Below are 26,272 nucleotides of genomic sequence, written 5' to 3' on the forward strand. Positions count from 1 at the left end.
TGTGAGATAGACAACCAAAGCATAATACCAGGCTAACTGGAGATAGATATTTTGTTTGACAGATTAGGAATATAATTTATAAAACAGAATCATTTTATATTTATCCAAGTGACATAAGCATTTATTTCAACTTTAATATATTATAAAATTACATAGCAAAATATTACAGTAAATACTGAGGTTAAAAAATACTTGTCCAAACAGCCTGCTTATGAGCTAATAAGACTTCCACAGAGAATTAAAATACTTAGGCAATCTAGTAATTATTTTTGGCTATTTAGTGCCTTGTAATACATTGGAGCTAAAACTGAATACAATCTCCAACAGTGTGCTGAAGTCATCAATATATGACTCAGATAAACATTTTAAATCAGGGCTTTTCCCCCACACTTCTAAATGTGACTGAATTTTAATTACTTGTAGTATATTAAACAAATTTAAATATTTGTCTCAAATACAAAATTATATTCATTTAAAATATATTTTATCTAATACATTCCAATTCATGAAAGAAACTAGTTTTTTGAGTGTACTCAGTAATATTAATATATTAATAAAAAATAAGCCAATTCCTTTTACCATTTCGTTTTTCAAAACTTTCTTTCTAGAAAAAGTGTAGTATTCTGTTGATGACTGTTGATGAAAGTCTTTTGGGCTTGGAGCCATATATTTTTTCCTTATCCATAAGATTAAATTTCCTTGAATTCTGAGATTCCTGCAAAGGTATATGTGCTCAGTGACATGTATTTTTCTCTTTGTAAGGTTATTCTGGTATTTTCTCAGTAATAGTTAAAAAAGAATAACTGGATTTCACACATTATCTAATTACTTTCAGACGTGAATAATGACATCAGGCCTCTGCGTACATTAAGAAGCTCCTCTTCTTGCTATGGTCAAAAAGCAAAATCACACTTAATTAGATTTTACATTATCACTGTAAAACCATCAAATAAAATGAAAAAAAAATTCAAGCTGTTATTAGGGATTCATTTTTAAACAACCCCTTTCATAAAGATATTAAATCAGTGCTCATCTTACTCAACTCCCCAGGTCCAGCTTAAGTACCTAGAGAATTCCATGATCATGACTGACATTTGAGATGATCAGTTGAGAGAAGACGTCCAATATTTTAAATCAAGGCAAATGAAATTTAGATTTAATATAGAAAGTCAAATAAAAATAGTCCAGAAAAACATTTCAATAATGATCAAGCCAGCTGAGTGGGGAGCTTGTTTGCTTCAAACTAAACTAGCTTAGCCACAACATACTGAACTCTACTACTGCAGTAAATTGAGATTCTATTAAAATATAATAACATTAAAACACTCAATACAAAGATCAGTGCTATGTCATACATAAAAATGCCTGCCACCTTTGAGAAAACACCAAAGACGTGTTTAAACAGACCAGAGCTTTTAGACCTTCAGGATATACATTGCCCACCCCGAAAACAGCTGCTGGTCTACAAGGCACCAAATCTAAATAAATGAGCTCTTGTTGTCCAAGTAGACAATAATTCTTCCACTGTACTACAACCTTTCAGGTAGCTCTGTTCTGACACACCTTTTCCTTTAGAAAATAGGCAGGACAGAAGCCCAATACAGTGCAAAGAACTCACTCTTGTTAATTTTAAAATTTGCAAATTCGGTAAGAATGCATTATTAAATCACCCCTATCCTTTTACTATAAATCTGTTCCCATTATTCTAATTAATAAAACTAAGGTCTCTGGGCCAAAAGTGCCTTCCCCACAACCCAAAAAGGAAAGAAGAAAACCCTTTGAAATAATTTCCTTTTTAAAGACATAAAAGTATGATCGTTGTTTGAAAAGCCCAAACTAAATAATCAATTTACCATGTCCCTAAGAAGCCTGTCTTGTAGCCTTTTCATGTTTTCTTTCATCAAGCACATCTGTAAACAAGTAAATATATTTTATCATAAAGCTTTCTTAGTGAAAAAAGAAAAATATGAAGACTGCATATAAAAATATAAAATTTATACCTCAGATGTAAAAATATTTTCTTCATCATCAGTGTTGTGCAAGACAGTTTTATCGAATGAAGTTTTCAAAATATGAAGCCTAACAAGTAAAATGATAGTTACCTTTGTATTGATCAGGAATTTGAATTCAATTGCTATAATACATTATGTATTTCATTGTAAATATACTACTTTTTCAAATAGATTATTCAAATAATTATTAATTTAAATATCTAATTTTATAGATTCTAGTTAGTAGAATATCATACTAACCTCTGCTGTTCACTTTTTTGATAAGCACTGAACTTCTGAAATATCTTTTCCCAAAAGTCCTATTTTTTATGAAAAAAAAAAAAAAACTAGTTAAACTTTAATGTGATTAAATATTAAAACCTGACAGTGGAATTTCTCCAGTTCTATTCTAAATTCCAGTAAGCAACTTGGCTACATGCTAAGAATATTTAATATGCTATATACTCTTTCAGATAAAAAAAATTGAAAGGATAAATTTCTCAGAATCTCTCCCTTATAAATCAAAGATTTTCATCCTACAATTAACGAAAATCTAAAAATGTTTATATAGAGCTGACTGAAAACCTAAGATAAAACTAAATTATTTTCTAAAGAACAAAAAGTTTTAGAGTATGCTCTAAAAACAGAGGATAAATGAGATCGAGTTTTCCTAACTACAGCTCTTTAAAAACTAGATTTTATTTTTAAAAGCACAAACCACAAATTCCTTCTCCAAATTTATTAAAGACTGTGAATCTTTTTCAAAATTCTCCAGTTCTTCTATGAGGCAGAATTGGAATTTATCAAGTTTTTTGATCCTAGTAAAGAAAAAGTAAAATTTATTTTAAAAACTATAGCATTCAGAAGTTTTCAGAAGTGCTTTCTTTAATTACAGACCTATATTCCTGAATTTGATGGTTCAGTGTTTTCATATGTTGTTGAGTTGATTTCCAATTCTCCTTAGTAAAATAATCCATTCTTTTGTGGTGGCTCTGAAAAATATTCATTCCTTAACATGGTAAAACTTTACAGAACAATAATCTAATTAATAATTTAAGAGCAAAGCTTTTTCTATAAATGTAAATGACCAAGAAGAACTTAGAAAAGTGAAAAATTAAAAACTCAGTTATTTAAAATATAATAAGCTAATGCTTATTAACCGGTATTAAGCATCCTCACTAAGGCTTCGAATAAGGTTTGGACTGCTAATTAATTCTTTTCATAAGTACACTATACACTACAGTCTTTACAGAAATTCTCAAGATTATCATAGCATTTTACACACCAGGAAAAGGCAAGCAAGAAATTGGGCTGATAACCTGCACAGAAAAATAGCTTCTATTAACAGGAGGGCTTAAAAGAACTGATTATCCTTCTAAATACTGGCATGTGAGAGAGAGATCGAGAAACCATTTATAATTTAAAATTATTTTAGGAAGTATTTTTACAGAACAAAGTGAAATAGGATTTTCTCAAAGGTTGCTCAATTTTTATATATTATCCTACCTTATTAACAGTAGCATCATGAAATTTAAAATGTCTAAAGAAAGGAGGCATAAAAAAAAAGTACTGCAGAAGAGTTAAAATGCTAAACAAATAGGAATAGGACAAAAAAAGTAGTAGAAAAAGAATATGGATAATGCACATATTTTAGAAGAGGACTCAGCTCATGGAATATTGAAGTTTTTTACCTAATAACCATCCAAATTTTCACCAGTGTATGAGAAAAGCTGGCTTCATGAATGGGTGTTTAATTGCCAACGATCAGATAGGCCCACAGTCCAGTAGAAAGTGTGACAAGTTATCATATCATTGAGTAAAAATCATAATTAAAAAAAAAACTCACCTGAATTTTCCTCTTAAATTCTTTATTAAGTTTCTCACACATCATCCCCACACCTGAACACTGAGTTTCCCAGTGCTCCCCGGGAATATAAAAGTCATTTGTTGAAAATGTAGTTATACTTTCAAACACTAAAAAAAGAAAATCATCTGAAGTTAAAATATGCATTATTACACATCTAAGTTTACTTGTCATGAGGCTGAGAACAAAATCTAATTTTCAGATTCTATGTGTAATTTAAAGATTCTTAAATCAATCATATTTTTAAATTTAAAAATGAAATCATTCTGATTTATAAAGCAACTTTTGGCAAGGCTATTATAAGGACAATTTTTTTTAATGGGAATTGTTTGGATTATTTTTAAGTAGTTCCAGGTTATTATTAACCCAAGTATTTAGTGACAAACTAATATATCAGTACACTCATACTGTCGTAAAACTTATATGCAGCTGATTAGTGATGGTCAGGGAGATCTATAAATATAAAAGACCCTTCTAAAATAGTATTCATTTAAAATAAAGCATCTTTGGTCTTGGACTTATCCAAAGTTGTCTTTTAAAATTTTTGTTTTGTGGATGGGTTCATTCATAATCCAAGAATCCACCTTCTAAATAATTGCATTTTGACATAGGCATTTGATCTACCTACTTTTGTAGGTGTGATAATCTGCATTTTCAATTTTAGATAGTTTTCTTGGAAGCAAGATGGCTCTTCTTTCTTCATCATCTTCTGTTTCTACTTCATCAGAATTACTTAAATTATCTTCTATATACATCCGTTTGCGATTAGGATGCCGAGTTGGACCTTAGGAATGGTTAAAAAAATTAATAATGCTACAGTCTTTTTTAAAAAGAAAATATTAGATCGTTTTAATCAAGTCTTTGTTCCATCTTTGAATAGGAAGTGAGATACGGTAGGTTAGCATAGGCTGCAGTGAAATAGTGACACATCCCAGAGTAATTTGGGCAGATAATAAAAAATTTATTTACAGCCTCCCCCTCCCCAGCCCCGAGGATCTGGGGGAAGGTGTGGATGTGTTGGACATCCTCACCTGGACTGGTGTTGATGCTGTCACAAACATTGGGACTGGCCGTTTGATGTGCTGAGCCCTCGATCATGGGACTTGCCCTTATGAAGCTCATTACCGCAAAGGAGAGTCTAAACTTGCATGTAATTGTGCCTAAGTCTCCCCCTGAGTACCTGTTTGTTGCTCAGATGTGGCCTCTCTCTCTCACTGAGCCATCTCGCCAGGTGAACTCACTGCCCTCCCCCCTACGTGGGACCCAACTCCCAGGGTTGTAAATCTCCCTGGCAATGCAGAATATGACTCCCGGGGATGAATGTGGACCCGGCATCGTGCGACTGAGAGTATCTTCTTGACCAAAAGGGGGATGCAAAATGAGACAAAATAGTTTCAGTGGCTGAGAGATTTTAAATGGAGTCGAGAGGTCACTCTGGTGGACATTCTTATGCACTATACAGATAACACCTCTTAGGTGTTAATGTATTGGAATAGCTAGAAGTAAATACCTGAAACTACCAAACTCCAACCCAGCAGTCTGGACTCCTGAAGACAATTATATGATAATGTAGATTACAAGGGGTGACAGTGTGATTGTGAAGACCTTGTGGATCACACCCCCTTTATCTAGTGTATGGATGAGTAGAGAAATGGGGATAAAAACTAAAGGACAAATGGGGTGGGATGGGGGGATGATTTGGGTGTTCTTTTTTTCACTTTTATTTTTTATTCTTGTTCTGGTTCTTTCTGATGTAAGGAAAATGTTCAGAGATAGATTGTGGTGATGAACGCATAACTAAGTTATCATACTGTGGACAGTGGATTGTATACCATGGATGATCGTATGGTGTGCGAATGTATTTCAATAAAACTGAATTTAATTAAAACAAAAAAGTCTTTGTTCCAATGAATTATTTGTATATTTTAGGCAACTGTATATTAAGTTCTACTTAGTTATTTTCATTTTTGATGTTAACTAAATGGAATGTGATGGTATAACATAAAATGCATAATTCCTTTGGATGAAATTTCACAGTAGCATTTCATAGTAATTTTTTTTAAAAGGACTATGACTACAAACCTGATACATGAGTTGCATCACAGGACATGTTACACCGTATTTTCTCTCTTCCTTCACTAGACATGGATAATGGAGATGCTGAATGGCTTTCCTAAAATGCGTATTAGAAATTAGAAAAAAAATACCATAGACATCTTTGACCAACTTTTTCAAACCCTAAAGCCAGTAAATTGCAAATGTGGTCAATTCCTTTATCAGACTGTCTTGTTTCTATCCCTTCCTTTTCATCTTTAACACTACCAGGTATTAATCTAGATTTCTTAAAATCAACTTGATTCCTAAGTTCTAGCAATAGTTTTGTAGTTGCCTTTTAAAAAATATCCCTGCTAGTCAATTCTTCCTTTTTAGGATTTTCATTCCTTTACTGAATCAAGAAATAACTTCTTTCAAGCCACACCTTAACAAAGCCGCATCTTTCACAGCTAGCCTTATTTTTCACTGTTTCAACACAGATTCCTTCACTCAAATTAGTTTTTTTCCTATTGCATCAAAATATATGTTCACTACTAGTTCCGTTCCTTTACTTAGGTTGCTATTCTTACTCTCCTTAGTCCATATGTACTCACCTATTTACCAAGGTGTAGCTCAAATCCCAGCCCTCTCCAAACTGTAAAATTCTGTTTTGCCCTGCATTTTACAAGTTATTACGTTTTCTTGTTGCTTTATCAGTGGATTTTTATACGGGCATGAAGCTCAACCAAACGGATTTCTATATAATCATGAAACCAAAATGTCCTAATTCTAAACACTGCATTAGTAAGCCAGTGGTTCAACAACTATATCTTCAGTATTTAAGGCCTTACTATACTATTCACTTTTAAAGTTTCAACTTTCCTGCAAAAAACATTTTTTTCCATGATCAAGCCATTCGACATACTTTAGACATGAGATTTTCAGATAATAGTAGGAAAAATATCAAAATATAATTACTATTAAAGGCAGTAATCTGATTCTTAAAAACCATCTTAGTGTAAGGTATTTTTGACAGTTATACCACCATACTTACCTCTCTTTTACTTTGTATCTGATTTTCACTGATATTTGAAGGTTCAATTTCCATAAGCTGTTTTTCTGAACTATAACTGCTTACATCTGAATAGTTGTTGCAGTTTTGTGTCTCTTGTACAAGTACTATAGAATTTATATTTTTTCTATTCTCAACAGTATTATTCTTAGTGACTGGAGTCTGCTTGGGCTATGAATGAACAAAACAAATAGAAACCCAGAGGAAGTTAGAAAATTATTTAAAGCCAAAAGAAAGAAAAATGTTGAATGAGAAACATTAAAACAAAACTACAGAAAAATTTTGACAGAATAATTTGTTCACTGCTAAAATTCAACACCCATCCATAACTAAAAGAAAAAAAAGCCCTTAATAACTAAAACATTAATTTAATAATAGCTATCTACCAAAACTATGGATAAGGATGACTGCTAGTATGGCTTTTACTTAATATTGCATTGGCGGTCACAGTCACCGTAACAAGAAAACAAACAGGAAGTATAAGGATTGGAAAGAAAAATGCAAAAACTATCATGAGTAATAGCTGATATGACTGTCTACATAAAAATCCAAGAGAATCTAGACAGGCAATTATGACAGAATTCATCAAAGTTACTGGAAATATAAAAATCAATAGTTCTATACAAAAGCAAAAAGTTAAAAAAACAATTAAATTTTTTTTTTAAATAGTAAAAAGAAAACCCATAAGATACCTATGAATTAATCAAAAAAAGGCATAATTTGCTTTGTGAAAATTCTGGCACCGCTTTGTTAATGGAGAGAGAGATGATATTTTTGGATGAGAAAGCTTAATATCAATATTGGGAAATGACAATTCTCCCTAAGCTTAGACAAGCTGATTCTAACCTTAACATGAATGAGTAAATGGTTAAGAAAATTTTGAATTAAAAGAATAAGTAGCATGGCAGAGGGAGATTGAAACACCCTATAGCATAAAACCACAGTAATTAAAGCAGTGTGGTATTAGCATCCAGTTAGGTAAACAGACCAGTAAAATAGAATAGTGCCTAATAGCTGACCCATGTGGTTGCTCAGACATGACGAAATTAGCATTACAAATGGTAAGAGAAAAGAGGATTATTCCATGCATGATGCTTCACCAATTTAGTATGTATGTATAAAAGGAAAGCCCAGATGGATTGAAAACCAGATAAGTCGAATCAAAATGACCATTTTTAGAAGAAAGGAACAAATTTTTATGACAGTAGCTTAGGAAAGGATTTCTTGAACAGTACAAAGCTTGGTAAATTTCATTACATATCTTCTGTCATGTGGAATTTTTTTATTTTACTAAGTGAAAAGAATTAATATCCAGAATATATAAAGTACTCCAAAAATGTATAAGAAAAATTCAAACAATGCAATTAAAAAATTAGAAAATGTAAGAAATAGGCAATTAACAGAATAGCCAAAATACATATGGAAGATGCTCATTGATGTTGGTCATCAGGAAAATGCATATTAAGGTGAGAGACAACTTTATACCATTGGACTGGCAAACGTGGAAACATGATCACATCCAGTGCTGGCAGGACTGTGAAGTGGGCACTATCACGCAGGGCTGTTGAGAATGTAAGTTGGTACAACTACTTTATATGAAACAAATTTCCAACACCAAGTTGAGTCAACAATAAATAGGAAAAAGTGTCATCTGTGAGTGTCCAGTGAGTGAACAGTTAAATTAAAATTCCATCTAACAAGCCTAACACATCAAAGAAGGTGGGTGGCAATTACCTAGGTTTGGAGATTTGAAAGGTGGGAAGCTGAAGGGATATAGGGTAAAGGGAAACCAAAGGTGGCAGAGCAATGTTGACAAAGGAACATGGGATAATGGTCTATTGGGAAACTGACTTTCAAATTGTGGCAAATAGAGGTGTCACAGAGGGAGGGATCCTAGGTAGGTTAGGATTTAGACCTCCCATTTCTGCTTTAAACAAAGCAGGTCCCCTGTGATTTGTTTGACATACTGGGGGTTACATATAAGATTTTATTTGAAAAACATTGTGAAGGCTGCTGGTTTAAAAGAATAGGACCAATGATGTCATCAACATGGTGACATAAGATATCCCCTGGGAGAGTCTCCCGTCAGAAACAACAAGTAAAAGGACAAATTCCAATCTCTTTGAACTCTGGAGGACAATAGAGTCTGGAGAAGGACTCCACAAATGCTGAATCGAAGAAAAAGAAAAAACATCAAGAAAGGTAAGAAATGTATGACCCAGGATCAACAAGACCGACAAGCCCTTAGCTAGAATGACAAAGTCAAAAAGAGAGAAGACCCAAATAAACAAAATGATAAATTAGAGAGGAGACATTACTGTGGATCTTGAAGAAATTAAAAAATCCTGAGGATACTATGAACAACTGTATGCCAACAAGCTAGATAATTTAGAGGAAATGGATAATTTCCTGGAAACACATGAATAACCTGGACTGACCAGAGAAGAAACAGAAGACCTCAACAAACTGATCACAAGCAAAGAGATCCAGTCAGTCATCAAAAAGCTTCCCACAAATAAATGCCCAGGGCCAGATGGCTTCACAGGGGAATTCTACCAAACTTTCCAAAAAGAACTGACACTATTCCTACTTAAACTCTTTCAAAAATTTGAAGAAAATGGAACACTACCTAACTCATTTTATGAAGCCAATATCACTTTAACACAAAAACCAGATAAAGATGCTACAAGAAAGGAAAATTACAGACCACTCTTCCTAATGAATATAAATAAAAAATTCTGAACCAAATACTTGCAAATCAAATCGAAAGACACATTAAAAAAATCATACACCATGACCAAGTGGGGTTCATTCCAGGCATGCAAGGATGGTTCAAGATACAAATATCAATCAATGTAATACAACACATTAATGAATCAAAAGGGAAAAATCATCACAACAGATGCTGAAAAAGCATTCAAAAAAATTCAGCACCCTTTTTTGATAAAAACATTTCAAAAGGTAAGAATTGAAGGAAACTTCCTCAATATGATGAAGGGCATATATGAAAAACCCACAGCCAGCATAGTACTCAATGTAAGAGACTGAAAGTCTTCCCTCTAAGATCAAGAATGAGAAAAGGATTATTTAACATTGTGCTAGCAGTTCTAGCCAAAGCAATCTGGCAAGACAAAGAAATAAAAGGCATCCAAATTGGAAAGGAAGAAGTAAAACTGTCATTATTTGCAAATGATATGGTCTCATATTTGGAACACCCTGAGAAAGTGATGACACAGCTACTTGAGCTAATAAACAAATTTAGCAACATGTCAGGATACAAGATTAATGCACAAAAGTCAGTAATGTTCTTATACACTAGAAATGACCTAACTGAAGAGTCACTCAAGAAAAAGATTCCATTCTCAATAGTAACTAAAAAAATCAAGTACCTAGGAATAAACTTAACCAAGGATGTAAAAGACCTCTGCAAAGAAAATTACATAACTTTACTGAAAGAAATAGAAGGGGACCTGAAGAAATGGAAAAATATTCCATGTTCATGGATAGGAAGGCTAAATGTCGTTTGGATGTCAATCCTACCCAAACTGATCTACAGATTCAATGCAATTCGAATCAAAATTCCAACAACCTAATTTGCAGAACTGGAAAAGCTAGTTATCAAATTTATTTGGAAGGGAAAGATGCCTTGAATTGCTAAAAACATTCTCAAAAAGAAAAACAAATTGGAAGGACTTACACTTCTTGACTTTGAAGCTTATTATAAAGCCACAGTAGTCAAAACAGCATAGTATTGGCACAAAGATAAACATATCGATCGATGGAATTGAATTGAGAATTCAGAAATAGATCCCCAGATCTACGGTTGACCAATTTTTGATAAGTCCCCCAAATCCACTGAACTGAGACGTAATAGTCTCTTCAACAAATGGGGCTGGGAGAACTGTATATCCATATACAAAAGAATGAAAGAGGATCTCTACCTCACACCCTACACAAAAATTAAATAAGTGTTAGCATGATATAAGGTATGACACTGCTGCAGAGGGTTAACAACAGAGTGGTGCGGAAAAACTCATTATGTATTTATGTCTATATTTAATAGGAATATCTTACCAACTCTACACTAATACTAGGGATGAATAATTAGCTGCTGATAAGAGCTCTGGGATGTATTATGATAATTGTTTAAAGTTGAGAGCGATGATGACTGTACAAGTGAAGATAATATAAGAAACTGGCCATTTATCTTGGGATAGGATACATATTAAGACAAGTTAGGAACCCACTACTTACTAAATCAAGTCCTTGTCTTGAGACTTGCTCTTGTGAAATTTAGGGTTGTAAAAAGGAGGCTAAGCCCTTCTATAATTATGCTTAAGAGGCACTTCCAGGCAACTTCTTTATTGCTCAGATGTGGCCTTTCTCTAAGCCCAACTCGGCAAATACATTCATTAACACCCCCCACCCCCCCCCAAGGGACATGACTCCCAGGGGAATGAATCTCCCTGGTGACGTGGGAAATGATTCACAGGAATGAGCCTGGCTCTGGCACTGAGGGACTGAAAATGCCTACTTGACCAAAAAGGAGAAAAAGAAAGGTAAAAAGCTGAGGCACAGTGGCTCAGAGATCCCAAATAGAGTCAAGAGGCTATCATGGAGGTTTTTCTTACGCAAGTTCCAGCTAGACATCCCAAACGGCCATGGTAAGCCATGCCCTTACCAAAAGTAGTCCCCAAATACCAAGGTCCCTACCTGATACTCTATAAAAGATGCACTCACTAAGTTTTATCTTTCAGAAACTTAAATCCAGTAGAGTGTTCCTATACCAGACAAGTCCTAAAACCCAGAGAAAACAGCCTCTTTAAGATCAACTATCAGATCGAGCCCCCTTCCCCATACTGTCAACCTCTTTTAATATGAACAAGTTAGAGTAATCACTGCCTAGACACCCCTGAAGATGGAGAAAGAGATTAAGTGAGAAGAAGGGGTAGTAACAAATAAGATTTAACAAAGGTCTATACTGAAACTATATATATATTTAGATGTTGGGGTGTTGGAATAGCTGGAAGGAGGTAAACGACATGGTGGAGCTGTAGCCTATAGCATCCTTCGAGATTTGCTCTATAGCTGCTCGTTGAATTGTGCCTTGAAGGTAAGGTCTTTACCTTTTTGTATATACCTTGTATTGCATAATAAGGAAAGAATTAAAATTGTGGAAATGTAATCCATAAAAAGTTTTGAAATTACCTATATGACTGCTTGTTGAGCTGTATATCAAGAGATGAAACTTTCTGTATGTATGTTATATTTTACAATAATGGAAATGGCTGAAGTTGTGGAACTGTGACCCATGACGTTCTTTGAGATTTGCTCTCTAACTACTTGTGAAATCGTACATTGAAAGTAATCACTGTTTTGTATATATGTTAAAATTCAAAATGAAAAAACAGTCAATTGAAAAATCATTTCAGGGAGGCAGATCTGGGAAAGTTTCCCCTGCCCTCCCGCTGGCATAAATAAACCTTTCTTTTCCTCCTCAGCCAATTCAGTGTGTCTCACATTAAGCTGTGCAGGGCAACAACCCTAGATTTGGGGGAAACCACATCTACATAAGCCAAAAGAAGAACTAGAAAGTTTAAAAAGAAACATAACATAAATTACAGGTATGAAAAGCACAATAATGGAGATTAAAAATAAACTAGTGGCATACAATAGCAAATTTGAACAGGCAGAAGAATTGGGGAACTAGAAGACAGGACAATCAGAATCACACAGTCAGAAGTAGAGATGGAAAAAAAGAATGGAAAAAATTGAGCAGTTTATGGGACTTGAGTGATAGTATGAAGTGTACCAAAATATGCATCATGGGACTCCCAGAAGGAAAAGAGAAAGGAAAAGGGGCAGAAAGAATATTTAAGGAAATAAAATCCAAAAATTTTCTAACTCTTATGAAAGACATAAACATACATGTTCAAGAAGTACAACGTACTCCAAGCAGAATAAACTCTGATAGACCTGCTCTGAGACACATACTAATCAGATGTCACATGCCAAAGATAAAGAGAGGATTCTGAGAGCAGCAAGGGAAAAACGATTCATCACATACAAGGGATCCTCAATAAGACTAGGTGCCGATTTCTCATCAAAAACCAAGCAGTGTATGACATATTTAGTCACTGAAAGAGGAAAAGTCTCAATTGATACAGAAAAGGCATTGACAAACTCCAGCAGCCCTTCTTGATAAAAAAAACATTTAGAAAAACAGGAATAGAAGGAAACTTCATCAACATGATAAAAGGCAGATATGAGAAAACCACCACTAACATCATACTAAATGGTGAAATACTGAAAGCTTTCCCTCTAAGATGAGGAAGAACATGAGGAAGAACACAGCACTGTACTGGAAGTTCTAGCCAAAGCAAACAGGCAAGAGAAAGAAATAAAAGGCACCCAAATTGGACAGGAAGAAGTACAACTTTCCCTATTTGTAGAAGACATGGATATTATATATAGAAAGTCTTTAAAAATCTACAATAAAGCTACTAGAGCTAATACATTCAGTAAAGTGGCAGAATACAAGATAACATGCAAAAATCAGTATTTCTATATACTAGTAATGAGGAATCTGATTAGGAAATGTAAAAAAATCCGTTTACAAAAGCAACTAAAACAATGAAATATCTAGGAATAAATTTAACCAGTGACGTAAAGCACTTACACACAGAAAACTACAAAACTTTGCTAAAAGGAGTCAAATAACTTCTAAATAAATGGAAGGACATTCCATGCTCATAGATTAGGGGACTAAATATTAAGATGTCATGTCAGTTCTACCCAAAGTGATTTACAGACTGCAATCCAATCAGAATTCCAAAAGCCTTCTTTGCAGAAATGGAAAAGCCAATCATCAAATTTATTTAGAAGAGAAAGGGGTCCCACATAGCCAAAAACGTCTTGAAAAAGAAGAACAAAGTGGGAGGATTTACAGTTCCTGACTTTAAAACATATTACAAAGCTACAGTGGTCAAAACAACATTGTAAGTTAGTCCTCTGGAAAAAGTAGCATTTAGCCAAGAACAACTAGTATATAGTTGGGAACAACTGTTGGGGCACATCTGTGGCTAGAAAAACATCATACACCAGCAGTCTGGAATAGGTGGAATGTTTTTGAGATCGCAGCATAAGAACTGTTAAGTAAAGCTCCCTAAACTGCGGAGCTGGTGCCCCTTCCCCCACTGGCATGACAGACTGAGCTGGAAGACTTCCCTGTAGGAAAAAGAAATAGTCTACTAGGAGGAAAGGAAGGTAGCCCAACCAAGCTCCAACTGCAGTTTTCATTAACGAATCTGGACTACTGAATATAAGCTACGAACACAAATAAACCCGGAACAAATAGAAAAGTAACCTGGGGTTTCCTCCCAGCAGAGAGGACATGGGGCTGACTGATGAAAAGTAAATAAACATAGAGCTTTTGGAGATGGCTGAGCTCAGAATACTGGAAAAGGCCTATGTCCCAAGAAAAGAGGCACACAGAGCTAGGCACCAATTCTGGTTCTTGATTGGTAACTGGAAGGCTAGGGACTGGCTATGAAAATGGAATCCTCCCCCCCACCCCGTCAGACTAAGTAGCTCATTAGAGAAAGCCTCAGGCATTTTCAGTAGTCGGTGCTGACCCACGCAAGGGTCGAGTTAAGATAGTCAGAGATTCAAAGGAAGAAAGCAAATGTAGGAAATAAATCCCTAAAGGGCTTATTTATCTTCCCTAAGAAAAGGGGGAGGCAGGGCCCAGTTCAAGTGGTTGCCCTCCTCATAGAACTCAGACCCTAGGGCTTAGGTAAAAAAAACAACAGAAACAGCTTAAGCTTGGCTTCTGACACTCTCAGCCCCTGGCAGGGACAGGGTCTACTGAAAATTAAAGGCAATGGACCTCTTTACACAGGTGGGGAGCTGTGGACTGGCAAGCGCAACCTGTGGGCAGGATAGGAAAAGCACAGAGTCTAGAGGCCTCACAGGAAAGTCTGACAGCCTTCTGGGTCTCATCCTCTGGGAAACCTGATACTGATTACACCCTTCTCATGAGACTTGGGCCCCTCTGGTCTGGGAAAATCTGACTGGGTAATCAAGGAAACCACATGCCTAGACAACAAAAACTTATGAATCATACTAGAAAAAATGAAGATATGGCCCAGTTAAAGGAACAAACTTATGCTTCAAATGATACACAGGAGTTCAGACAACTAATTAATGATCTTCAAAGAAATATCAAATCAATGAGTTGAGGGAAGATATGGCAAAAGACATGAAGGATATAAAGAAGACATTGGGTGAACATAAGGAAGAACTTGAAAGTTTGAAAAAACAATTGGCAGAACTTATGGGAATGAAAGGTACAATAGGAAGGATGAAAAACACATTGGAAACATACAACAGCAGATTTGAAGAGGCAAAAGAAAGATTTATGTACATGAGGAAAGAACAGCTGAAATCCTACACAAAAAAAGAACAGGGAAAAAAATGGAAAAATATGAACAGGGTCTCAGGGAATTGAATGACAACATGAAGTGCCTGAATATACATGTCATGGGTGTTCCAGAAGTAGAAGAGATGGGAAAGCAGGCAGAAAGAATAACAGAGGAAATAATCACTGAAAATTTTCCATCTTTTATGAAAGACATAAAATTGCAGACTCAAGAAGTGCAGCATACTCCAAACAGAACAGATCTGAATAGACCTACTCCAAGACACACAATAATCAGATTATCAAATGTGAAAGACAAAGAGAGAATTCTGAAAGCAGTATGAGAAAAGTGATCCATCACATACAAAGGAAGCTCAATAAGACTATGTGCGGATTTCTCAGTAGAAACACGGAAGTAAGAAGGCAGTGACATAATATATTTAAGATACTGAAAGAGAAAAACTGCCAACCAAGAATTCTATATCTAGCAAAATTGTCCTTCAAAAATGAGGGAGAGTTTTAAGTATTTTCAGACAAACAGACACTGAGTGTTTGTGAATAAGAAATCTGATCTACAAGAAAGACTAAAGGGAGCACTACAGGCAGATAGGAAAAGACAGGAGAGAGAGGTTTGGAGAACAGAGTAGAACTGAAGACTATAAGTAAGAGCAAAAAGAGAGCAAGAGAAAAAAATAAGATATGACATATAAAACCCAAAAGACGAAATGGTAGACAGTAGACATTACATTGAGTGAAATTAGCCAGAAACAAAAGGATGGATACTCTAGGGCCTCACTAATATGAACTAATATTGATGATCGAAATCTGAGAGTTAAAGTTGAGAATACAAGTTGTCAGGAGAAAGAAAAAGTTAGAAAATGGGCATTTGATGCTGAAGGAGTACGTAAGGTTCAACAGGATTGACTGTATAGATCCAGGAATGCATAGCATTAATACTGTGTGATGGTAGCACAATACTGTTGGTACTCTGAACAAAGATGAGTGTGATATGGTTGAAAGTGGAAGGCTAGGGGAATGTATGACACCAGAAGGAAAGAAAGAAGAAAAAGATTTGGATTGTATAACTTAGCAAAACCTAGAGTGGTCAATGATGGTGATTAAATGTACAAATAAAAGAATGCTTTTAAAAGAAGGAGAACAAATGAATGTCAGTATTACAAGGTGTTGAAAATTGGATGGTATAGAGGAAAAATACAATCAATGCAAACTAGACTCTATAGTTAACGGTAACATTGAAGATGCTTCCATTAATTGTAACAAAGGCAATATACGAAAGCCAAATGTCTATAAGGGGGATACAAGGGAGTGATATGGGATTCTTTTTTTTTTTATTATTAAATTCAGTTTTATTGAAATACATTCACACACCATACAATCATCCATGGTATACAATCCACTGTCCACAGTATGATAACATAGTTATACGTTCATCACCACAATCTATCTCTGAACATTTTCCTTACATCAGAAAGAACCAGAACAAGAATAAAAAAATAAAAGTGAAAAAAGAACACCCAAATCATCCCCCCCACCCCACCCCATTTGTCCTTTAGTTTTTATCCCCATTTTTCTACTCACCCATACATTAGATAAAGGGGGTGTGATCCACAAGGTCTTCACAATCACACTGTCACCCCTTGTAATCTACATTATTATATAATTGTCTTCAGGAGTCCAGACTGCTGGGTTGGAGTTTGGTAGTTTCAGGTATTTACTTCTAGCTATTCCAATACATTAACACCTAAGAGGTGTTATCTATATAGTGCATAAGAATGTCCACCAGAGTGACCTCTCGACTCCATTTGAAATCTCTCAGCCACTGAAACTATTTTGTCTCATTTTGCATCCCCCTTTTGGTCAAGAAGATACTCTCAGTCCCACGATGCCGGGTCCACATTCATCCCCGGGAGTCATATCCTGCATTGCCAGGGAGATTTGCAACCCTGGGAGTCAGGTCCCACGTAGGGGGGAGGGCAGCGAGTTCACCTGTCGAGATGGCTCATTTAGAGAGAGAGAGGGCCACATCTGAGCAACAAGGAGGTACTCAGGGGGAGACTCTTAGGCACCGTTACATGCAAGTTTAGACACTCCTCTGTGGTAATGAGCTTCATAAGGGCAAGTCCCATGCTGGAGGGCTCAGCACATCAAACCGCCAGTCCCAATGTTTGTGACAACATCAACACCAGTCCAGGTGAGGCTGTCCAACACATGTGATATGGGATTCTTGATGGTAGTGTTGTTGTCTGATCTTTTCATTTTACTTTATTTTAATTTTTCTTCTATCTTTTATATTTGTATTCATTTTCTTCTCCTTTTCCTCTTTCTTTGAGGAAGAAATGGAAATGTCCTCATATAGGTTGTGTTGGTGAATGAATAATTATGTGATTATACCAGGAATCATTGATTGTTTTCTTAGAATGGATTGTATGGTGTGTGAATAGAACTGATTAAAAATATAGGGATACAATGTAGTGCTGGAGAAAATGTGGAGAGAGGGATGTACCTGTTCACTGTTGTTAGGGAAGTAGAATGGGGAAGCCCATCTGGAGGGAAGTGTGGTGGTTCCACAGGAAGCTAACTATGGGGTTGCCATATGGTCCTGCAACCCAGTTATTGGGTATATACTTGGAAGAATTGAGAACATGGACATGAATGGACATTGCACACTGGTGTTTATGACATCAGTATTCATGGTCTGCAATCACATCTATTCATGAGTTGTAATGGTTACTTCTAAATTCTGGGATGATTAGCTGTTTGTGTATAACCTGGTTGGTCCCTGGAACTTTGGGTATCTTTGTGACACCTGAGACTCAGAGCCAAGAGTTCGATAGCTATGAATGTCAGCATTACCCCATACAGCAGATGTTAAAGAGTCTGAAAAAAGAGATCAGACTTCAGTTAGAGATATTACTGAAATGGACTTGGTTCGGACTAAGGTAAACCAGACTTAAGGGAAAAAGATGATATTGACTGTGTTTTAAAATTTTGACTTCTGCGTGAGACCAAAGGAAGGGATGTTTACTTGGTGGAAAATCCATATTTTCTGTAGCATACTATGTAATGTAACTTGTATGGTCAGTTTACACAAATACCATAATTACATGGAACCTTGAATAGGGGGTGAGATCTGGTTGGTTTGTACAGGTTAGCATGAAGCCCCAACATATTCCAGAGTAATTTGGGCAGAGAATGAAAAGTATTTGCAAAGCCCCCTTGAGGGACTGGGGTAAAATTCGAAATATTAAACTTCCCCATCTGGGGAATTCCTGATATTCTTGCAAGCATTGGGTACTACAATTGTAGTAGGCCAATCCCTGAGTCTTGGGGCTTGCCCTTATGAAGCTCGTTACTGCAAAGGAAAGGTTAAGTCTACTTATAATTGTGTGTAACAGTCACCCCCAGAAAATCTCTTTTGTTGCTCAGATATGGCCTTTCCCTTTAAGTCAACACTGCAGGTAAACCCACTGCCACCCCTGCTATGTGGGACATGACTCTCAGGGGTATAAACTCCCTTGCAACACAGGACATGACTCCTGGGGATGAGCCTGGACCCAGCATCGTGGGATTAAGAAAGGCTTCTTGACCAAAAGGGGGAAGAGAAATGAAACAAAATAAGGTTTCTGTGGCTGAGAAACTTCAAATGGGGTTGAGAGGTCATTCTGGAGGTAATTCTTATACATTTTATAGATATCCCTTTTTAGTTTTTAGTGTATTACAATAGCTAGAAGGAAATACCTGAAACTGCTGAACTGCAACCCAGTAGCCTTGATTCTTGAAGACAATCGTATAACTATATGGCTTATATGGGATTACTGTGTGATTGTGAAAACCTTGTGGCCCACACTCCCTTTATCTGGTTTATGGACAAATGAGTAGGAAAATGGGAGACAAAAAGTAAATGAATAATGGGGGGGGGGTATGAGATATTTTGGGTGTTCCTTTTTATTTTTGTTTTTATTCTTATTTTTATTCCTTGGAGTAATGAAAATGTTCAAAAACTGAGGTGATCAATGCACAACTATATGATGATACTATGAATAACTGATTGTACACTGTGGATGATTTTATGGTATGTGAATGTATCTCAATAAAACTGCATTAAAAAAAAGCATGGTACTGGCATAAGGACAGATATATAGACCAATGGAATTGAATTGAGAATTCAAAAATAGACCCTCGCATCTATGGACAACTGATTTTTGACAACTGATGCCAAGTCCATACAACTGGAAAGAAAAGTCTCTTCAACAAATGATGCCAGGAGAACTGGATATCCATATACAGAAGAATGGAGGGGGACCCCTATTTCACACCATATATAAAAATTAACTCAAAATGGATCCAAGACCTAAATATAAGAACCAGGAGTATAAAACTCTTAGAAGAAAACATAGGGAAGCTGCGGGTAGCTGAGCTTGTGCCTCGACTTACCAGGCCTGGGCCAGGGGACCTGATATCACCCCCTGGGGAGGGTAGTAGGTATGGGCGTGAGTGCCCTCTGCAGCCCCCCCGAGCCTGGGGAGCGAGGTCAAGGTAGCTCCCTTTTCCTCACCCAAAATGTCACGGGCAGGGGAGGCTCGCCGAAGGGAACCGCCTTTCTCCCAACCGCCCTTTCCTCACTTCCTTATCTTACCCACTCACTCCCTGGTGCCAAGGCCACTCCTGCCACCGCCAGCGCGCATGCACCGTGGCCAGAACAACCCCCGCCCGCTGCAATGGCTCCTGCGTCCTCTCAGAACCAATCCTAGCCCCTCTTCCTTCAGTATTGCCATTTAAGGCTGCTTCACCTCCTTTCCAGCCCTGCCCTTCTTACCAGCCTATATAACCTGTGATCACCCCTGAATAAAGCCTCTTTGGCGCATACTCCTACTGGATGAAGAGTGTTTTGTCCTTATCGCCGCCCTCCACACCTTGCACGCCTCTCGCCGAGGACCCGGCCAAGTCCTCCGCCTCGCCCTCGCCTCCGGGAAAGAGCCCCCGCCGCCGGTACCCTTTAAGCAGCCCCGAGAGCTGAGGGCTCAGCTACCGGCCGCCACTCCCCCCAGAAGCAGTAACCCCGACCGCAACTGGTGCCCCGTGTGAGGAGCGTCTCCACACAACAGTTCGGCAGGTCGCCCGCTCGCCCGGACGCCTCTCCAGCTTCCCGTTTCCTCGCCTGCAAGGTAAGGGCCGCCCCTCCTTCGCCGCTTCCGGAGCCGTGGGAGGTTCACCGCTCCGAAGCCGCTCCTCCCTTCCCCCACGCTCTCTTCATCCAGTAGGAACTCCTCCCTTCCCCCACGCTCTCTTCGTCCTCTTGTATGCGCACTTCTATGACCCCCGTTTCTCCTAACGCTCTCCCTCTTCCCCTCCATTACTTTGCTGTGGTTCTTTGTATCTTTCTTTCCTCATTTGGCACCGTGTGCCTCTTTGCAACCGCCCCCCCCCAACTGCTCCCGTTGCCAAAGGGCACTGCTTTCTGCTCTCGCCGTCTCCTTCGGCCTCAAGGCCACAGTTTATCTCATTCTCTCTGCTCGGTAAACAACTCCCCCTCCTCTCCCCTCAGCAATGGGTAATCGTATATCTACATGCCAGGCACCTCAAGTTCGTGCTCTAGCGGGTCTCCTAGACACGCATCGCTGTAAAGTGTCTGTCCGGCAGCTGCAGATATACTGGGATCTCCTGCTGCCCTTTAACCCATGGCTCACCACTTGCCATCTTTGAGACCCTGTTACTTATGATCGTCTTATTGATCGAGTCACCAACGCCATGGAACATGAGAGCAAGCGCTTCCCTCCCGGCTTGCTCCCCACCTTGATAACCATCCGCTCCTGCCTTCAGGGCTCCCTCCCCCCTGATCGAGGCCCCGTTAAATCCAAGGAGGCCCTATCAACCCAGCCAACAGATTCAGATAGCGATACTAATTCAAATCATGACTCGGACACGGAGTCCTTAGTCGAGCAGATTAACAACGCGCTCGAGGTGACTCCCAAAAAGCAAAATAACACTGCGCCACGCCAAGATGGCAAACTTCCTCCTTCTTCTTCCATCGAGGGGAGGAAATGCTCCGGCGATGACGTCAGCCCTAAGCTGGGCCGGAAACCGCATACGCTTTACCCCGCCCTTTCACAGGGCGGAGCTAGTCCGCCATCTTATGCCTTGGGCCCCACCCTTTCACAGGGCGGGGCTGATCCACCATCTTGTGTCTTAGCCACGCCCACCGCGCCGCCATCTTGCGACGCTTGGGGCCTCCCACTTTCGCTTCCCCCTTCGGCGGGCTCCCCCTCGGAGCCGCTACCGGCAGCTCCTCCCACCCTGCCGACTAACAACCCCTGGCTGCCTTCTGCACCTCAAGGCAATCCTTGGGGCAACGCTCCCCCTACCCCCACTCCCACGCCAGGCCCTCTGCAAGCGCGTCCTCCTTTCTCTCGTGCTTTTCGCTGTTTTCCTCTTAACCTTGCCCCCACCCCACAGAGGCCGCATGACTGGTATCCCATGGACTCAGATACTATCAAGCAGCTTCGCAGGGCCGTCAGAGAGGACGGGTTAGGTAGCCCATAAGCTTCCCAAATACTGCAGGATCTCGGCATGGACTATTGCATCCCCCAAGACTGGGCCTCGCTTGCCCGTTCCATTCTTAACCCTGGTCAGTTTGTTGACTGGCGTGCTCACTTCTAGGCAGAAGCAGCTAAGCAAGGTGAGCAAGACGCAGCCATTGGAGTCTATCATCCCCCCCGAAGCCTATTTGGGCACTGGAGCATTTCTAAATGCGTCTGCTTATATTAATGTCCCTGCCACCTTCTGGACTGTCCTCAGAGGCATCGCCTTACGCGCGTTTGCCAATTGCTCTGCCTGTCGGCCTAATAAATTCACCAAGCTCTTCCAGGAGCCGAGTAAGCCTTTCGCCACCTTTGTCTCCAGAGTCGAAGAAACCTGCGCTCAAAAGGTAAGTAATCCCCAGGCCCAATATTACATGTGCCCATCCTCAAATCCTAAAAAATCGTACTGTAATTCCCCCAACGAGTACTACTGTGCATACTGGGGGTGTGAAACATTAGCCACTAATTGGAAGCCTCCTGTTCCTGATCATTACCTTACCCTAAAGTGGGCCCCTACAGGGTGCAAACTCCCTACTGTTAACTGGCTCAGCCAAGAAAGTGAGGGATCCTGCACACATCTTAATCTTACAGTGCAGCTCCCCACTAATCCCTCCTGGTTACTCGGTCAAACTTGGGGCTTCAGAATCTATGAGAAAGGAGCCGACCGAGGATCACTTATTCTAATAAAAAAGGAGGCTGTAAGCCAACCATACCAAAATACTGCTTTAAAAACACCCTCTGGCATAGGTCCCAATAAAGTCATTAACCCCCTTTTTCCACAGCTCTCCAGCCGCACCTTAGTTCCAACTAAACGTACTTCAACTACATCTCAAACACCACCACCCCAGCTTCCTCTGCCCCCTTCTCGCTATTCCTCTCCCCTCCTCAGCCTCATCCAAGCAGCCTTTACCTCAGTAAACTCCTCCAACCCCAATTTTACCTCATCCTGCTGGCTCTGCCTCTCCACCTCTTCCTCACTGTACGAGCCCGTTGCCTCCAACCTCTCCTTTTCAGAAAGCACAGAAGACAGCCCCTTGGAATGCAATTGGAATACCTCTGCCGTCCCCCTGACCTTTCATTCAGTCTCCTATACGGGAAAGTGCGTCCGCCCTCGCTCCAGTAACTCTCCCGACCTCACTGCCTGTGCCAGCTACTCATTTCCCAGCAGCTCGGCAAAATTTCTCATTCCTCATAATTCCTCCCAATGGCTCTGCTCCTCTACAGGACTTACCCCCTGTCTCAGCATGAATATCATCAGTGAATATAAAGAAACTTGCCTCCTAATTGTCCTTATCCCTAGGGTCTTATACCACAGCGAAGAAGACTTCTTCCTCCGTCTGGAAAGAACTGCAGCTCCTGCCCTTCTGCAAAAGCGAGAGCCCATCACCGTCCTCACAATTGCCTCCCTCCTAGGTCTTGCCGGCGCTGGCACCGGAATCGCTGCACTAGCCAGTCAAGACTCCGCCCTAACTCACCTCAGGGCGGCTGTTGACGAGGACATTCGTCACTTACAAAACGCTATTTACCATCTTAAAAATTCTGTCAATTCCCTCTCTGAGGTAGTGCTCCAAAACCGCCGAGGTCTTGACCTTCTCCTCCTCAAAGAAGGAGGCCTCTGCGCCGCCCTAGGAGAAGAGTGCTGTGTATATGCCAATTCCACAGGTCTCGTCGAGGACAGCCTGAAAAGGGTCCGAGAGGGACTGGAAAAGCGTAAAAGAGATCGTGAAGCCACCAATTATTGGTCCAGTTTTTTCACTCCCATCTTCCCATACATCCTTCCTTTTCTTGGCCCCCTATTAATAATTATTCTAGCTCTCATCTTAGGACCCTGCCTCATCCGCAAAATTGTCCAGCTTGTAAGAAAACAAACGGATGCCATTTTTTCCTCGTTCGTGCAAATCCAGTATCAGCGACTCGCCACCTCTGACGCCCCCCACTCCAAGATGACAGCCAACCCTCCGCGACCTCAACGCCACCGGTCAACCCGCCGACCGCGAGGCCCTTCCCAATCACCTGAACATCGCTCTCGCCTCGAGTTCCAGCTTCTCTGAACCCCTGAACTTTAAACCCCTCACCTTCGCCCAACCCGCTGCAGCGAAGCCCTTGTCAAGCGCCCGGGCACCACACCAACACTGAGCTCCAGCCTCGCTGAGCCACCGTCAACCCCTTTTTCCCTTCCCTGACCTCCCCCTCCCTTCACCCTTAGCGGGCCTCTCCGGTAAAGCCTCTTCCTCTAATTAGAAAAGAAAGGGGAATTGCGGGTAGCTGAGCTTGTGCCTCGACTTACCAGGCCTGGGCCAGGAGACCTGATATCACCCCCTGGGGAGGGTAGTAGGTACGGGCGTGAGTGCCCTCTGCAGCCCCCCCGAGCCTGGGGAGCGAGGTCAAGGTAGCTCCCTTTTCCTCACCCAAAATGTCACGGGCAGGGGAGGCTCGCCGAAGGGAACCGCCTTTCTCCCAACCGCCCTTTCCTCACTTCCTTATCTTACCCACTCACTCCCTGGTGCCAAGGCCACTCCTGCCACCGCCAGCGCGCATGCACCGTGGCCAGAACAACCCCTGCCCGCTGCAATGGCTCCTGCGTCCTCTCAGAACCAATCCTAGCCCCTCTTCCTTCAGTATTGCCATTTAAGGCTGCTTCACCTCCTTTCCAGCCCTGCCCTTCTTACCAGCCTATATAACCTGTGATCACCCCTGAATAAAGCCTCTTTGGCGCATACTCCTACTGGATGAAGAGTGTTTTGTCCTTATCGCCGCCCTCCACACCTTGCACGCCTCTCGCCGAGGACCCGGCCAAGTCCTCCGCCTCGCCCTCGCCTCCGGGAAAGAGCCCCCGCCGCCGGTACCCTTTAAGCAGCCCCGAGAGCTGAGGGCTCAGCTACCGGCCGCCACTCCCCCCAGAAGCAGTAACCCCGACCGCAGGAAGCATCTTCAGGATTTGTGTTAGGCCATGGTTTCTTAGACTTTACACCCAAAGCACAATGAAAAAATATATAAATAGGACCACATCAAAATTAAAAATTTTTTTGCAAAGTACTTGATCATGAAGTAAAATGACAACCTACTCAATGGAAGAAAATATTTGGAAACTGCACATCTGATAAAGATTTAATATCCAGAATACAGAAAGAAATCCTACAATTCAACAATAAAAAGACAACCCAACTTAAAAATGGGCAAAAGACTTGAATAGACATTTCTCCAAAGAGGATATACAAATGACTAAAGAGCACATGAAAAGATGCTCAATATCATTAGCTATTAGGGAAATGCAAATCAAAACCACAATGAGATGCCATTTCACAACCACTAGAATGAATGACTATTATTTAAAAAAAAAAAACAAAATTACAAGTATGCAAGAGGATGTGGAAAAATAGGAACACTCATTCACTGCTGCTGGGAATGTAAAATGGTACAGCCACTATGGAAGACAGTTTGATGTTTCCTCAGAAAGTTAAGTATAGAATTACCATATGACCTAGCAATCCCACTTCTAGGTATATACCTCTAAGAATTGAAAGCAGGGACTTGAACAGGTATTTGTACACCAATGTCCATGGCAGCATTATTCACAATAGCCAAAAGATGGAATAACCCAAATGTCCATCAATTGATGAATGGATAAATAAAATGTGGTATATTCATACAATGGAGTATTATTCAACCATAAAAGGGAATGCAACAACATCGATGAACCTTGAAAACAACACATTGAATGAAATAAGCCAGACACAGAAGGACAAATATTGTATGCTCTCACTGACATGTAATAATTGGAATAAACAAACTCATACAGTCAGAATCTAGAGTAAGGTGCCAGGGGCCAGGCTGGGGGTAGGGAATGGGGAATTAATTTTGTGAGTTGTACAGAGTTTCTATTTGGGTTTGTAAAGTTTTAGTAATGAATGGTGGTGATGGTAGCACAACACTTGTGAATATAATTAACAGCACTGAATTATCTATGTAAATGTGGTTAAAAGGGGAAATTTTAGATTGTATATATGCTACCAAAATAAAAATTTTACAGAAAACAACACAGGACTATACAACATAAATAGTGAACCCTATTGTAAATGATGGGCTATAGTTAATAGCACAATTATATAAATGTTCTTTCATGAATTGTAACAAATATACCACACTAATACAACATGATAACAATAGAGGGTTATATGGGAACTCTGTATTCTATGTATTTTATGCATGACTCTTCTGTATATCTCCAACTTCTCTAAAAAAATGAAAAGAAAGACTTTAAAACCTTCTAGAGATATAAAGCAGGCTCAGTTC

The 26,272-nt window shown here is 39.5% G+C and overlaps 1 protein-coding gene across 1 annotated transcript in view; it reads right to left on the reverse strand.

Moving 5' to 3' along the window:
* Window positions 1-452: 452 nt before the first annotated feature.
* SYCP2 (synaptonemal complex protein 2) overlaps window positions 453-26,272 on the reverse strand; it is a 110,124-nt gene continuing 84,304 nt past the window's right edge. Inside the window, exons 35-44 of the mRNA XM_037811663.1 lie at window positions 6,944-7,132; window positions 5,938-6,028; window positions 4,484-4,639; window positions 3,838-3,965; window positions 2,889-2,983; window positions 2,710-2,809; window positions 2,253-2,311; window positions 2,001-2,079; window positions 1,854-1,910; window positions 453-887 (exon numbers count right to left, since the gene is read on the reverse strand). Of these exons, the coding sequence (XP_037667591.1) occupies window positions 822-887; window positions 1,854-1,910; window positions 2,001-2,079; window positions 2,253-2,311; window positions 2,710-2,809; window positions 2,889-2,983; window positions 3,838-3,965; window positions 4,484-4,639; window positions 5,938-6,028; window positions 6,944-7,132 (1,020 nt within the window). The 3' untranslated portion in view covers window positions 453-821. The remainder of the gene's footprint in view (window positions 888-1,853; window positions 1,911-2,000; window positions 2,080-2,252; window positions 2,312-2,709; window positions 2,810-2,888; window positions 2,984-3,837; window positions 3,966-4,483; window positions 4,640-5,937; window positions 6,029-6,943; window positions 7,133-26,272) is intronic.

Source organism: Choloepus didactylus, chromosome 19 (genome assembly GCF_015220235.1).
Source record: "Choloepus didactylus isolate mChoDid1 chromosome 19, mChoDid1.pri, whole genome shotgun sequence".
Lineage (NCBI taxonomy): Eukaryota > Metazoa > Chordata > Mammalia > Pilosa > Megalonychidae > Choloepus > Choloepus didactylus.